Source organism: Euprymna scolopes, chromosome 2, assembly GCF_053919585.1.
Source record: "Euprymna scolopes isolate OS-2025 chromosome 2, ASM5391958v1, whole genome shotgun sequence".
Lineage (NCBI taxonomy): Eukaryota > Metazoa > Mollusca > Cephalopoda > Sepiida > Sepiolidae > Euprymna > Euprymna scolopes.
In genome coordinates, this window is record NC_136483.1 from 123,027,272 (window position 1) to 123,042,070 (window position 14,799).

Here is a 14,799-nt window from a genome sequence, read left to right on the forward strand (position 1 = left end):
GATGAATATTAAAATAATTTTCGGTTTTTAATTTTTTTTTTAATATCCATTATCATCATATCTATCTATCTTGCTATCTAACTAACTAACTAACTAACTAACTAAAACTAAGTGTAGATAGATAGATAGATAGATAGATAGATAGATAGATAGATAGATAGAAATTAAAGTGTTTTGAGACGGTGGTGGGTGGTGGGCCAGTGGGGGTAACATCATGTGCGGGGGGGGGGTGAGTTTTCATTATTGTATAGATTCGCCGAATTATAGTTGCCTGACGTTTTTATTCCTAGAACACGAGAGTGTTGGGTGTGGACGGGTATAGAGGTGAAGTTAGAGTGTTTATTCTTATTATTTTATACCCTAGAACAGTTACTTAGATATTTTCACCTTCAACAATAAAAACATTTCGCAGAAAACAGACAGATAGGCGTGACGTATCTAAGCGCTGATTGGTCGACGCTCGAAGGTGCGGCGGAAACTTTTTGGTTGCTATTTTGTTTTTCAACTTGTATATTTTGCTTCATAAAGCTTATGTGACCCTGACATGTGGTTAGTTTTATTCTGTTAACGTCAGAGAAAATCAGATTGTTCTCACATTTCTAGCACTTCTGTGAACATGGTAAGTGCGCAACTTTCGTTGTTTTGTTATTTCTTTTGGTTTTCGTAATTTTTATCATAAATTATTTTGTAGGCGCTTCTTAGATTTAAAAACAAAAAAAAACTTAAGAAAAAAATTGCATTTTTTTCTTGATTATCGCACAATTTTTAAAGTAAATTAAAAAAAAAACTTTCAAAAATATATTTTTAATTTACGGTAGAGAGGGTGTCATTCCATTCTTGAGCACTTATAGCCGAGCCGATGTAGCTGATTAACATTGAATTATTTCAGTTACACCGGGTATAAAGTGAGTGTTCGTTGTACACTCTTCGTACATGAAATAAATTTGAGGGGGATATTTTTAAGTACCCTCATCGAAAAGCCATTATTTCGAAACTCGAGCAAAATTTCCTGTCTTTCTTAAAAAACATGCGGCAGCACATTTTATGTCCACCACCACCACCACCACTCCAACAACCACCACTAAAGTAACTTACCAGACAACTATGTGAAATTGAAGAAAATTCTTTAAAAATTAAAAACTGGTGTTTATTTGTACGTGTATTCCGAATATTTGCCGATTTTACGATATTTTTTCGGTTTATTTTTATTTTAAAAAGTAAACATACCTTATCTTTTCTGTCCTCATTAAAAGCGAAATCTTTCTAGATTGACGCAATTTTAAATTTGTCTCACTCTAGAGTACTTCCAATTTTCTTTCTTTCTTTTTTTTTTCCGAGAGGAATTTTCTTCAGATTACAAACTTGTTTTGTGTCTAACTCTTCTCTCGGTTTAAATATTTGTCAATTTTACATTTTTTCGGTTTATTTTTATTTTATTTTATTTATTATTTATTTATTTATTTTTACTTTTAAAAATAGAATTAACGTTGATATGACTTTTGTTCTTTATCTTTTTTTTTCCTCGGTCAGTGAAAGAGAAATCCTTCTAGAGCGCGACAATGTTTATTTTGTCCCAATACAAAGTGCCTCTTTTTGAGGAGATGCATATGTGAGTGGCTAGCAATTTGTTTCTGTTCGTCTGACTCTTCGCCTTGACTTGTCACAAAGTTAATGTCGCATTCTGGATTGAGACAAAATAAAAATGGACGCAGTCTAGTCTTCTTTCGCTAATCGCGGACAGAATGAACGTTAAAGTGTAATATCAGAACAAGAACATATACTACACTTTAATATTAATTTATTTTGTAAAGTAAAAATAAAAAATGAAAGTTAACAAAAAAATATCGTAACAATCGAAAAATATTCAGAGCCGACGTAAAAATAAACACCACTTATTTTTATTTTTTTTTTTAGTATGTAAAGCAGACGAATTTTCTTCAATTTAAAATGGTTGCCATTGATAGGTTAATTTGAACCACATGAGACAAATTCTTGATTGTGATTGGTGGAGGGCATAGAAAACATTGCATATGTATGCTTCAAATCCTCTCTTTATTTCTCTAAATTGCGTACACGTTTTTTCTTGCAGACAACATACATTGACAAGGGCGAAAAGGTAAGTTCCATTCAATTACGAACTCACTGGGGGGGGGCACGGCTTTGCCCGGTCAAAAATATGCTTAAATATATAAATATATTTTAATTTGTCCATATTTCGTATGCTACAACAGAACACCAACCATTCTAATTTGTTTTACCTGTCGCAAATTTACAGTTTGCATGGCATGAACCCCTGAATTCTGGGACTATTTACACAATTTCACCGCCTTCAGTACATGATGCGTTCCCGTGCGCACGCGCGTAGTCAAGTGACTTATCACATCGCGGAGGAATCTTTTAGCGGACATTTGAAATAACAAAGTTTTTAAAAAATGGGGTTCATTTTTTGTTTTTGTTACGTAGTTTATAATGTTTTTAATTGATCTAAAAAAGATTTTCACGAATTTACAAAAACATTTTTGTTTTCCGTTATTTTTGTTGGGGGGGGGGTAAGGCGGAGGCGTAATTATATATACATATACTTATTATAGAAATTGTGTAATTTAAACATAATATATAAATATATATATATATATATATATATATATATATATATATATATATATATATAATTATTATAGAAATTGTGTAATTTAACAGGTGTTTCTGTTTCTCTGTTTCTGCAGTTTAATTAACCTTTTTTCCGTAAGTAACGCGCCGACATTTACCGAGGAGAATATCGTTTAACATTTTACAAAAATTCTGTTTAAATTGGGGAGGGAGGAGCGACAAAGGAGGAAAAAAATGTGACGTCTTTGCCGATGCGTCCATGGCAAAGCCGGAAGTCGTGAACGTCGAAATTAAGCGTAGTCAATGCAACGCCAACGGTGATGATGACTTGTTAAAATGTCGGCGAAAAAAGCGATCCTTCCTTGTACAAAAGGGCAGAGTCGAGGGTGATGAATATTTTTAACCATTTTTTTTATATTTGTCGTCCGAAGGATCGAGGTTTAAAACAATACCAATTCCATCGCGTTCCGACCCGTCTGTCGGAAGTTTTTGTGACACACACACACACACACACACACACACACACACACACACATTTTGCCCTTTATATATATATATATATATATATATATATATATATATATATATATATATATATATAGAAGATTACATATATTTTTCAAATTTTAGTATATACTAGCGAGGGTACCCGGCGTTGCCCAGGTGTGGAGAGGTGGTGTAGTAAGGAAACCCAGGGAAAAGAGAGGTGTTGCTCGGATCGAGTAGGGAACTGGGAGGTTAAAAATAAAGAAAGGCGAAACAACAGTAGACAGTTTGGGTGGAGAGAGAAAAAAAAAGTAGGAGTAGGCAGGCAGTATCAAACCCGTAACGGGAAGGAGGAAAAGAAAGTGAAAAAACATAACGTCCTAGCCAATGTCTCCATGACCGAACCGGAAGTGGAGAGCATTGAAATTAAGCCTAGTAAATTTGAAAGAAAACAATGACTTGCGAAAATATTGATGAAAAACCGACCCCACCCTGTAAAAAACGGCCAAGTTTAGGGTGAAGGAATTAATGTTTGGGGTCAATTTTTCGATATTTGTCGTCCAAAGGATGGAGCTTTAAAACGATACTGATCTTGTCGCGATCCATCCCCCTCTATCAAAAGTTTTTGCAAGACATACAAACACACACACAATTTTGCCTTTTATATATTAGACTAGCAGGAGTACCCGGTGTTGCCCAGGTGTAGTAAGGGATCCTGGGGGGGGGGTAAAAAAGTGGTAGTAGCGGGGGGGGTCCAGCAGTTTGGGTGAAGGGAGGTGTTAAAAAAAAGTGGTAGTAGGCAGACAGGCCCGAACTTGTAACGCGAAGGAGAAATAAAAAACAATAGCATCTTAGCCGATGTCTCCATCGCACAACTGAAAGTCGAGGGTGTTGAAATTAAATGTATTCAATCCAACGGTGACGATGACTTGCTAAATGTCAGCGAAAAAATCGACCCCTCCTTGTACAAAACTGCCCAGTTAAAGGTGAAGGTATCCATGTTTTTGGCCAATTTTTTAATATGTGCTGTCCAAAGGATCATGCTTGAAAACGATACTGATCTTGTGAGGATCCATCACATGTGTCACAAGTTCTTGCGAGACATACAAACACACACACATTTTGCCCTAAAAGGCAAAAATGGCGCGCACATTTTTATATCCATGAAAGGCTTTGTTTCGGGGGGGGGGGGGTCTCGATCACGTTACTATTTTTAGAACTTTTTATATTTGCTCCTTAGATCATAAGATTTACGATTTGCAAACGTCATCTTTACATTTATTTTGATCGACTTATAAAAAATTCCCTTTATTCCGTCCTTTCGTGTGTTTGTTCGTATAAATAAAATGAAACTAAATCAAAGCAAAGGCAACCGCTTCTCAGCCTTCGTGGCCAGGACGTCTAGAAGACAATTCACTTTGATCACTGTCGGGAAAACCCTTCATATCTTATTAATTTGAGAGTTCCCCCCTTTTCGGGGGAGCTTGGTTTCCCCATGTTGGAGAAAGAAAGAAATGAAATACGGAAATATGAAGTTAATTCTAACCTACCTATTATTCTTAGAATAGAGGAATTTTTGATGTCTATGTATCATTTGCTATCTCAAACAAAAGAATATTGTACCTACCCTAGGACGGATGTTAAACATGTATGAAATAATTGTACCTTCCCTAGGATAGGGAATTTACGGTACGTTTATGAAAGAATTTTACCTTAGCTAAGACGGATAATGTACAACTCATACTTAAAATAATTTTAGCTACCCTCGGACAGATAATGTACAACTCATACTTAAAATAATTTTAGTTTCCCTCGGACGGATAATGTACAACTCATACTTAAAATAATTTTAGTTTCCCTCGGACGGATAATGTACAACTAATACTTAAAATAATTTTAGTTTCCCTCGGACAGACAATGTACAACTCATACTTAAAATAATTTTAGTTTCCCTCGGACGGATAATGTACAACTCATACTTAAAATAATTTTAGCTACCCTCGGACAGATAATGTACGACTCATACTTAAAATAATTTTAGCTACCCTCGGACAGATAATGTACGACTCATACTTAAAATAATTTTAGCTACCCTCGGACAGATAATGTACAACTCATACTTAAAATAATTTTAGCTACCCTCGGACAGATAATGTACAACTCATACTTAAAATAATTTTAGCTACCCTCGGACAGATAATGTACAACTCATACTTAAAATAATTTTAGCTACCCTCGGACAGATAATGTACAACTCATACTTAAAATAATTTTAGCTACCCTCGGACAGATAATGTACAACTCATACTTAAAATAATTTTAGCTACCCTCGGACAGATAATGTACAACTCATACTTAAAATAATTTTAGTTTCCCTCGGAGAGATAATGTACAACTAATACTTAAAATAATTTTAGTTTCCCTCGGACAGATAATGTACAACTCATACTTAAAATAATTTTAGTTTCCCTCGGACAGATAATGTACAACTCATACTTAAAATAATTTTAGTTTCCCTCGGACAGATAATGTACAACTCATACTTAAAATAATTTTAGCTTCCCTCGGACAGATAATGTACAACTAATACTTAAAATAATTTTAGTTTCCCTCGGACAGATAATGTACAACTAATACTTAAAATAATTTTAGTTTCCCTCGGACAGATAATGTACAACTCATACTTAAAATAATTTTAGTTTCCCTAGGACAGATAATGTACAACTCATACTTAAAATAATTTTAGTTTCCCTCGGACAGATAATGTACAACTAATACTTAAAATAATTTTAGTTTCCCTCGGACAGATAATGTACAACTCATACTTAAAATAATTTTAGTTTCCCTAGGACAGATAATGTACAACTAATACTTAAAATAATTTTAGTTTCCCTCGGACAGATAATGTACAACTCAAACTCATACTTAAAAGAATTTTAGTTTGCCTAGGACAGATAATGTACAACTAATACTTAAAATAATTTTAGCTACCCTCGGACGGATAATGTACAACTCATACTTAAAATAATTTTAGTTTCCCTCGGACGGATAATGTACAACTCATACTTAAAATAATTTTAGCTACCCTCGGACAGATAATGTACAACTCATACTTAAAATAATTTTAGCTACCCTCGGACAGATAATGTACAACTCATACTTAAAATAATTTTAGTTTCCCTCGGACAGATAATGTACAACTCATACTTAAAATAATTTTAGTTTCCCTCGGACAGATAATGTACAACTCATACTTAAAATAATTTTAGCTACCCTCGGACAGATAATGTACAACTCATACTTAAAATAATTTTAGTTTCCCTCGGACAGATAATGTACAACTCATACTTAAAATAATTTTAGCTACCCTCGGACAGATAATGTACAACTCATACTTAAAATAATTTTAGTTTCCCTCGGACAGATAATGTACAACTCATACTTAAAATAATTTTAGTTTCCCTCGGACAGATAATGTACAACTCATACTTAAAATAATTTTAGTTTCCCTCGGACAGATAATGTACAACTCATACTTAAAATAATTTTAGCTACCCTCGGACAGATAATGTACAACTCATACTTAAAATAATTTTAGCTACCCTCGGACAGATAATGTACAACTCATACTTAAAATAATTTTAGCTACCCTCGGACAGATAATGTACAACTCATACTTAAAATAATTTTAGTTTCCCTCGGAGAGATAATGTACAACTCATACTTAAAATAATTTTAGCTACCCTCGGACAGATAATGTACAACTCATACTTAAAATAATTTTAGCTACCCTCGGACAGATAATGTACAACTCATACTTAAAATAATTTTAGCTACCCTCGGACAGATAATGTACAACTCATACTTAAAAAAATTTTAGCTACCCTCGGACAGATAATGTACAACTCATACTTAAAATAATTTTAGTTTCCCTCGGACAGATAATGTATAACTCATACTTAAAATAATTTTAGTTTCCCTCGGACAGATAATGTACAACTAATACTTAAAATAATTTTAGTTTCCCTCGGACAGATAATGTACAACTCATACTTAAAATAATTTTAGTTTCCCTCGGACAGATAATGTACAACTAATACTTAAAATAATTTTAGTTTCCCTCGGACAGATAATGTACAACTCATACTTAAAATAATTTTAGTTTCCCTCGGACAGATAATGTACAACTAATACTTAAAATAATTTTAGCTACCCTCGGACAGATAATGTACAACTCATACTTAAAATAATTTTAGTTTCCCTCGGACAGATAATGTACAACTAATACTTAAAATAATTTTAGTTTCCCTCGGACAGATAATATACAACTCATACTTAAAATAATTTTAGTTTCCCTCGGACAGATAATGTACAACTAATACTTAAAATAATTTTAGTTTCCCTCGGACAGATAATGTACAACTCATACTTAAAATAATTTTAGTTTCCCTCGGACAGATAATGTACAACTAATACTTAAAATAATTTTAGCTACCCTCGGACAGATAATGTACAACTCATACTTAAAATAATTTTAGCTACCCTCGGACAGATAATGTACAACTCATACTTAAAATAATTTTAGCTACCCTCGGACAGATAATGTACAACTCATACTTAAAATAATTTTAGTTTCCCTCGGACGGATAATGTACAACTCATACTTAAAATAATTTTAGCTACCCTCGGACAGATAATGTACGACTCATACTTAAAATAATTTTAGCTACCCTCGGACAGATAATGTACAACTCATACTTAAAATAATTTTAGCTACCCTCGGACAGATAATGTACAACTCATACTTAAAATAATTTTAGTTTCCCTCAGACGGATAATGTACAACTCATACTTAAAATAATTTTAGCTACACTCGGACAGATAATGTACGACTCATACTTAAAATAATTTTAGCTACACTCGGACAGATAATGTACGACTCATACTTAAAATAATTTTAGCTACCCTTGGACGAACAATGTACTACTAATACTTACAATAATTTTAGCTACCCTCGGACGGATAATGTACGACTCATACTTAAAATACTTTTAGCTACCCTGGGACGGATAATGTACGACTCATACTTAAAATAATTTTAGCTACCCTCGGACGGAAAATGTACGACTCATACTTAAAATAATTTTAGTTACCCTCGGACGGATAATGTACGACTCATACTTAAAATAATTTTAGCTACCCTCGAACGGATAATGTACGACTCATACTTAAAATAATTTTAGCTTCCCTCGGACGGATAATGTACGACTCATACTTAAAATAATTTTAGCTTCCCTCGGACGGATAATGTACGACTCATACTTAAAATAATTTTAGTTTCCCTCGGACGGATAATGTACAACTCATACTTAAAATAATTTTAGTTTCCCTCGGACGAATAATGTACGATTCATACTTAAAATAATTTTAGTTTCCCTAGGACGGATAATGTACAACTCATACTTAAAATAATTTTAGCTTCCCTCGGACGGATAATGTACAACACATATTTAAAATAATTTTAGCTTCCCTCAGATGGATAATATTCAACTCATACTAAAAATAATTTTAGCTTCCCTCGGACGGATAATGTACAACACATATTTAAAATAATTTTAGCTTCCCTCGGACGGATAATGTACGACACATATTTAAAATAATTCTAGCTTTCCTCGGTAGGATAATGTGCAACACATATTTAAAATAATTTTAGCTTCCCTCGGACGAATAATGTACAACACATATTTAAAATAATTTTAGCTTCCCTCGGACGGATAATGTACAACACATATTTAAAATAATTCTAGCTTTCCTCGGACGAATAATGTACAACACATATTTAAAATAATTTTAGCTTCCCTCGGACGAATAATGTACAACACATATTTAAAATAATTTTAGCTTCCCTCGGACGGATAATGTACTACACATACTTAAAAAAATTCTAGCTTTCCTCGGACGGATAATGTACAACACATATTTAAAATATTTCTAGCTTTCCTCGCACGGATAATGTACAACACATACATAAAATAATTTTAGCTTCCCTCGGACGGATAATGTACAACACATATTTAAAATATTTTTAGCTTCCCTCGGACGGATAATGTACAACACATATTTAAAATAATTCTAGCTTTCCTCGGACGGATAATGTACAACACATATTTAAAATAATTTTAGCTTCCCTCGGACAGATAATGTACAACACATATTTAAAATAATTTTAGCTTCCCTCGGACGGATAATGTACAACACATATTTAAAATAATTCTAGCTTTCCTCGGACGGATAATGTACAACACATATTTAAAATATTTTTAGCTTCCCTCAGACGGATAATGTACAACACATATTAAAAACAATTCTAGCTTTCCTCGGACGGATAATGTACAACACATATTTAAAATAATTTTAGCTTCCCTCGGACGGATAATGTACAACACATATTAAAAATAATTTTAGCTTCCCTCGGACGGATAATATACAACACATATTTAAAATAATTTTAGCTTCCCTCGGACGGATAATGTACAACACATATTTAAAATAATTTTAGCTTTCCTCGGACGGATAATGTACAACACATATTTAAAATAATTCTAGCTTTCCTCAGACGGATAATGTACAACACATATTTAAAATAATTCTAGCTGACCTCGGACGAATAATGTACAACACATATCTAAAATAATTTTAGCTTCCCTCGGACGGATAATGTACAACACATATTTAAAATCATTTTAGCTTCCCTCGGACGGATAATGTACAACACATATTTAAAATAATTCTAGCTTTCCTCGGACGGATAATGTACAACACATATTTAAAATAATTTTAGCTTCCCTCCGACGGATAATGTACAACACATATTTAAAATAATTTTAGCTTCCCTCAGACGGATAATGTACAACACATATTTAAAATAATTCTAGCTTTCATCGGACGAATAATGTACAACACATATTTAAAATAATTTTAGCTTCCCTCGGACGAATAATGTACAACACATATTTAAAATAATTTTAGCTTCCCTCGGACGAATAATGTACAACACATATTTAAAATAATTTTAGCTTCCCTCCGACGGATAATGTACAACACATATTTAAAATAATTCTAGCTTTCCTTGGACGAATAATGTACAACACATATTTAAAATATTTTTAGCTTCCCTCGGACGGATAATGTACAACACATATTTACAATATTTGTAGCTTCCCTCGGACGGATAATGTACAACACATATTTAAAATATTTCTAGCTTTCCTCGGACGAATAATGTACAACACATATTTAAAATATTTTTAGCTTTCCTCGGACGGATAATGTACAACACATATTTAAAATAATTTTAGCTTCCCTCGGACGGATAATGTACAACACATATTTAAAATAATTCTAGCTTTCCTCGGACGGATAATGTACAACACATATTTAAAATAATTTTAGCTTCCCTCAGACGGATAATGTACAACACATATTTAAAATAGTTCTAGATTTCCTCGGACGGATAATGTACAACACATATTTAAAATAATTTTAGCTTCCCTCCGACGGATAATGTACAACACATATTTAAAATAATTCTAGCTTTCCTCGGACGGATAATGTACAACACATATTTAAAATAATTTTAGCTTCCCTCGGACGGATAATGTACAACACATATTTAAAATAATTTTAGCTTCCCTCGGACGGATAATGTACAACACATATTTAAAATAATTTTAGCTTCCCTCGGACGGATAATGTACAACACATATTTAAAATAATTCTAGCTTTCCTCGGACGGATAATGTACAACACATATTTAAAATAATTCTAGCTTTCCTCGGACGTATAATGTACAACACATATTTAAAATAATTTTAGCTTCCCTCGGACGAATAATGTACAACACATATTTAAAATAATTTTAGCTTCCCTCGGACGAATAATGTACAACACATATTTAAAATAATTTTAGCTTCCCTCGGACGGATAATGTACAACACATATTTAAAATAATTTTAGCTTCCCTCGGACGGATAATGTACAACACATATTTAAAATAATTTTAGCTTCCCTCGGACGGATAATGTACAACACATATTTAAAATAATTTTAGCTTCCCTCGGACGGATAATGTACAACACATATTTAAAATAATTCTAGCTTTCCTCGGACGAATAATGTACAACACATATTTAAAATAATTTTAGCTTCCCTCGGACGAATAATGTACAACACATATTTAAAATAATTTTAGCTTCCCTCGGACGGATAATGTACAACACATACTTAAAATAATTCTAGCTTTCCTCGGACGGATAATGTACAACACATATTTAAAATATTTCTAGCTTTCTTCGCACGGATAATGTACAACACATACATAAAATAATTTTAGCTTCCCTCGGACGGATAATGTACAACACATATTTAAAATATTTTTAGCTTCCCTCGGACGGATAATGTACAACACATATTTAAAATAATTCTAGCTTTCCTCGGACGGATAATGTACAACACATATTTAAAATAATTTTAGCTTCCCTCGGACGGATAATGTACAACACATATTTAAAATAATTCTAGCTTTCCTCGGACGGATAATGTACAACACATATTTAAAATAATTTTAGCTTCCTTCGGACGGATAATGTACAAACATATTTAAAATAATTTTAGCTTCCCTCGGACGGATAATGTACAACACATTTTTAAAATAATTCTAGCTTTCCTAGGACGGATAATGTACAACACATATTTAAAATAATTTTAGCTTCCCTCGGACGGATAATGTACAACACATATTTAAAATAATTCTAGCTTTCCTCGGACGGATAATGTACAACACATATTGTCAATAATTTTAGCTTCCCTCGGACGGATAATGTACAACACATATTTAAAACAATTCTACCTTTCCTCGGACGGATAATGGACAACACATATTTAAAATAATTTTAGCTTCCCTCGGACGGATAATGTACAACACATATTTAAAATCATTTTAGCTTCCCTCGGACGGATAATGTACAACACATATTTAAAATAATTTTAGCTTCCCTCGGACGGATAATGTACAACACATATTTAAAATAATTCTAGCTTTCCTCGGACGGATAATGTACAACACATATTTAAAATAATTTTAGCTTCCCTCAGACGGATAATGTACAACACATATTTAAAATAATTCTAGATTTCCTCGGACGGATAATGTACAACACATATTTAAAATAATTTTAGCTTCCCCTCGACGGATAATGTACGACACATATTTAAAATAATTCTAGCTTTCCTCGGACGGATAATGTACAACACATATTTAAAATAGTTTTAGCTTCCCTCGGACGGATAATGTACAACACATATTTAAAATAATTTTAGCTTCCCTCGGACGGATAATGTACAACACATATTTAAAATAATTTTAGCTTCCCTCGGACGGATAATGTACAACACATATTTAAAATAATTCTAGCTTTCCTCGGACGGATAATGTACAACACATATTTAAAATAATTCTAGCTTTCCTCGGACGTATAATGTACAACACATATTTAAAATAATTTTAGCTTCCCTCGGACGAATAATGTACAACACATATTTAAAATAATTTTAGCTTCCCTCGGACGAATAATGTACAACACATATTTAAAATAATTTTAGCTTCCCTCGGACGGATAATGTACAACACATATTTAAAATAATTTTAGCTTCCCTCGGACGGATAATTTACAACACATATTTAAAATAATTTTAGCTTCCCTCGGACGGATAATGTACAACACATATTTCAAATAATTTTAGCTTCCCTCGGACGGATAATGTACAACACATACTTAAAATAATTCTAGCTTTCCTCGGACGGATAATGTACAACACATATTTAAAATATTTCTAGCTTTCTTCGCACGGATAATGTACAACACATACATAAAATAATTTTAGCTTCCCTCGGACGGATAATGTACAACACATATTTAAAATATTTTTAGCTTCCCTCGGACGGATAATGTACAACACATATTTAAAATAATTCTAGCTTTCCTCGGACGGATAATGTACAACACATATTTAAAATAATTTTAGCTTCCCTCGGACGGATTATGTACAACACATATTTAAAATAATTCTAGCTTTCCTCGGACGGATAATGTACAACACATATTTAAAATAATTTTAGCTTCCTTCGGACGGATAATGTACAAACATATTTAAAATAATTTTAGCTTCCCTCGGACGGATAATGTACAACACATATTTAAAATAATTCTAGCTTTCCTAGGACGGATAATGTACAACACATATTTAAAATAATTTTAGCTTCCCTCGGACGGATAATGTACAACACATATTTAAAATAATTCTAGCTTTCCTCGGACGGATAATGTACAACACATATTGTCAATAATTTTAGCTTCCCTCGGACGGATAATGTACAACACATATTTAAAACAATTCTAGCTTTCCTCGGACGGATAATGTACAACACATATTTAAAATAATTTTAGCTTCCCTCGGACGGATAATGTACAACACATATTTAAAATCATTTTAGCTTCCCTCGGACGGATAATGTACAACACATATTTAAAATAATTTTAGCTTCCCTCGGACGGATAATGTACAACACATATTTAAAATAATTTTAGCTTTCCTCGGACGGATAATGTACAACACATATTTAAAATAATTCTAGCTTTCCTCCGACGGATAATGTACAACACATATTTAAAATAATTTTAGCTTCCCTCGGACGAATAATGTACAACACATATTTAACATATTTTTAGCTTCCCTCGGACGAATAATGTACAACACATATTTAAAATAATTTTAGCTTCCCTCGGACGGATAATGTACAACACATATTTAAAATAATTTTAGCTTCCCTCGGACGGATAATGTACAACACATATTTAAAATAATTTTAGCTTCCCTCGGACGGATAATGTACAACACATATTTAAAATAATTTTAGCTTCCCTCGGACGGATAATGTACAACACATATTTAAAATAATTCTAGCTTTCCTCGGACGGATAATGTACAACACATATTGAAAATAATTTTAGCTTCCCTCGGACGGATAATGTACAACACATATTTAAAATAATTTTAGCTTCCCTCGGACGGATAATGTACAACACATATTTAAAATAATTTTAGCTTCCCTCAGACGGATAATGTACAACACATACTGAAAATAATTTTAGCTTCCCTCGGACGGATAATGTACAACACATATTTAAAATAATTTTAGCTTTCCTCGGACGGATTATATACAACACATATTTAAAATAATTTTAGCTTCCCTCGGACGGATAATGTACAACACATATTTAAAATATTTCTAGCTTTCCTCGGACGGATAATGTACAACACATATTTAAAATATTTTTATCTTCCCCCGGACGGATAATGTACAACACATATTTAAAATAATTTTAGCTTCCTTCGGACGGATAATGTACAACACATATTTAAAATAATTTTACCTTCCCTCAGACGGATAATGTACAACACATATTTAAAACAATTCTAGCTTTCCTCGGACGGATAATGTACAACACATATTTAAAATAATTTTAGCTTCCCTCGGACGGATAATGTACAACACATATTAAAAATAATTTTAGCTTCCCTCGGACGGATAATATACAACACATATTTGAAATAATTTTAGCTTCCCTCGGACGGATAATGTAC

The 14,799-nt window shown here is 32.7% G+C and overlaps 1 protein-coding gene across 1 annotated transcript in view; it reads left to right on the plus strand.

The window, feature by feature from the left end:
* Positions 1-338: 338 nt before the first annotated feature.
* Positions 339-14,799, plus strand: part of LOC145295883 (4-hydroxyphenylpyruvate dioxygenase-like) — a 244,933-nt gene continuing 230,472 nt past the window's right edge. Inside the window, exons 1-2 of the mRNA XM_080141635.1 lie at positions 339-619; positions 2,090-2,116. Coding sequence (XP_079997761.1) covers positions 617-619; positions 2,090-2,116 — 30 coding nt within the window. The 5' untranslated portion in view covers positions 339-616. The remainder of the gene's footprint in view (positions 620-2,089; positions 2,117-14,799) is intronic.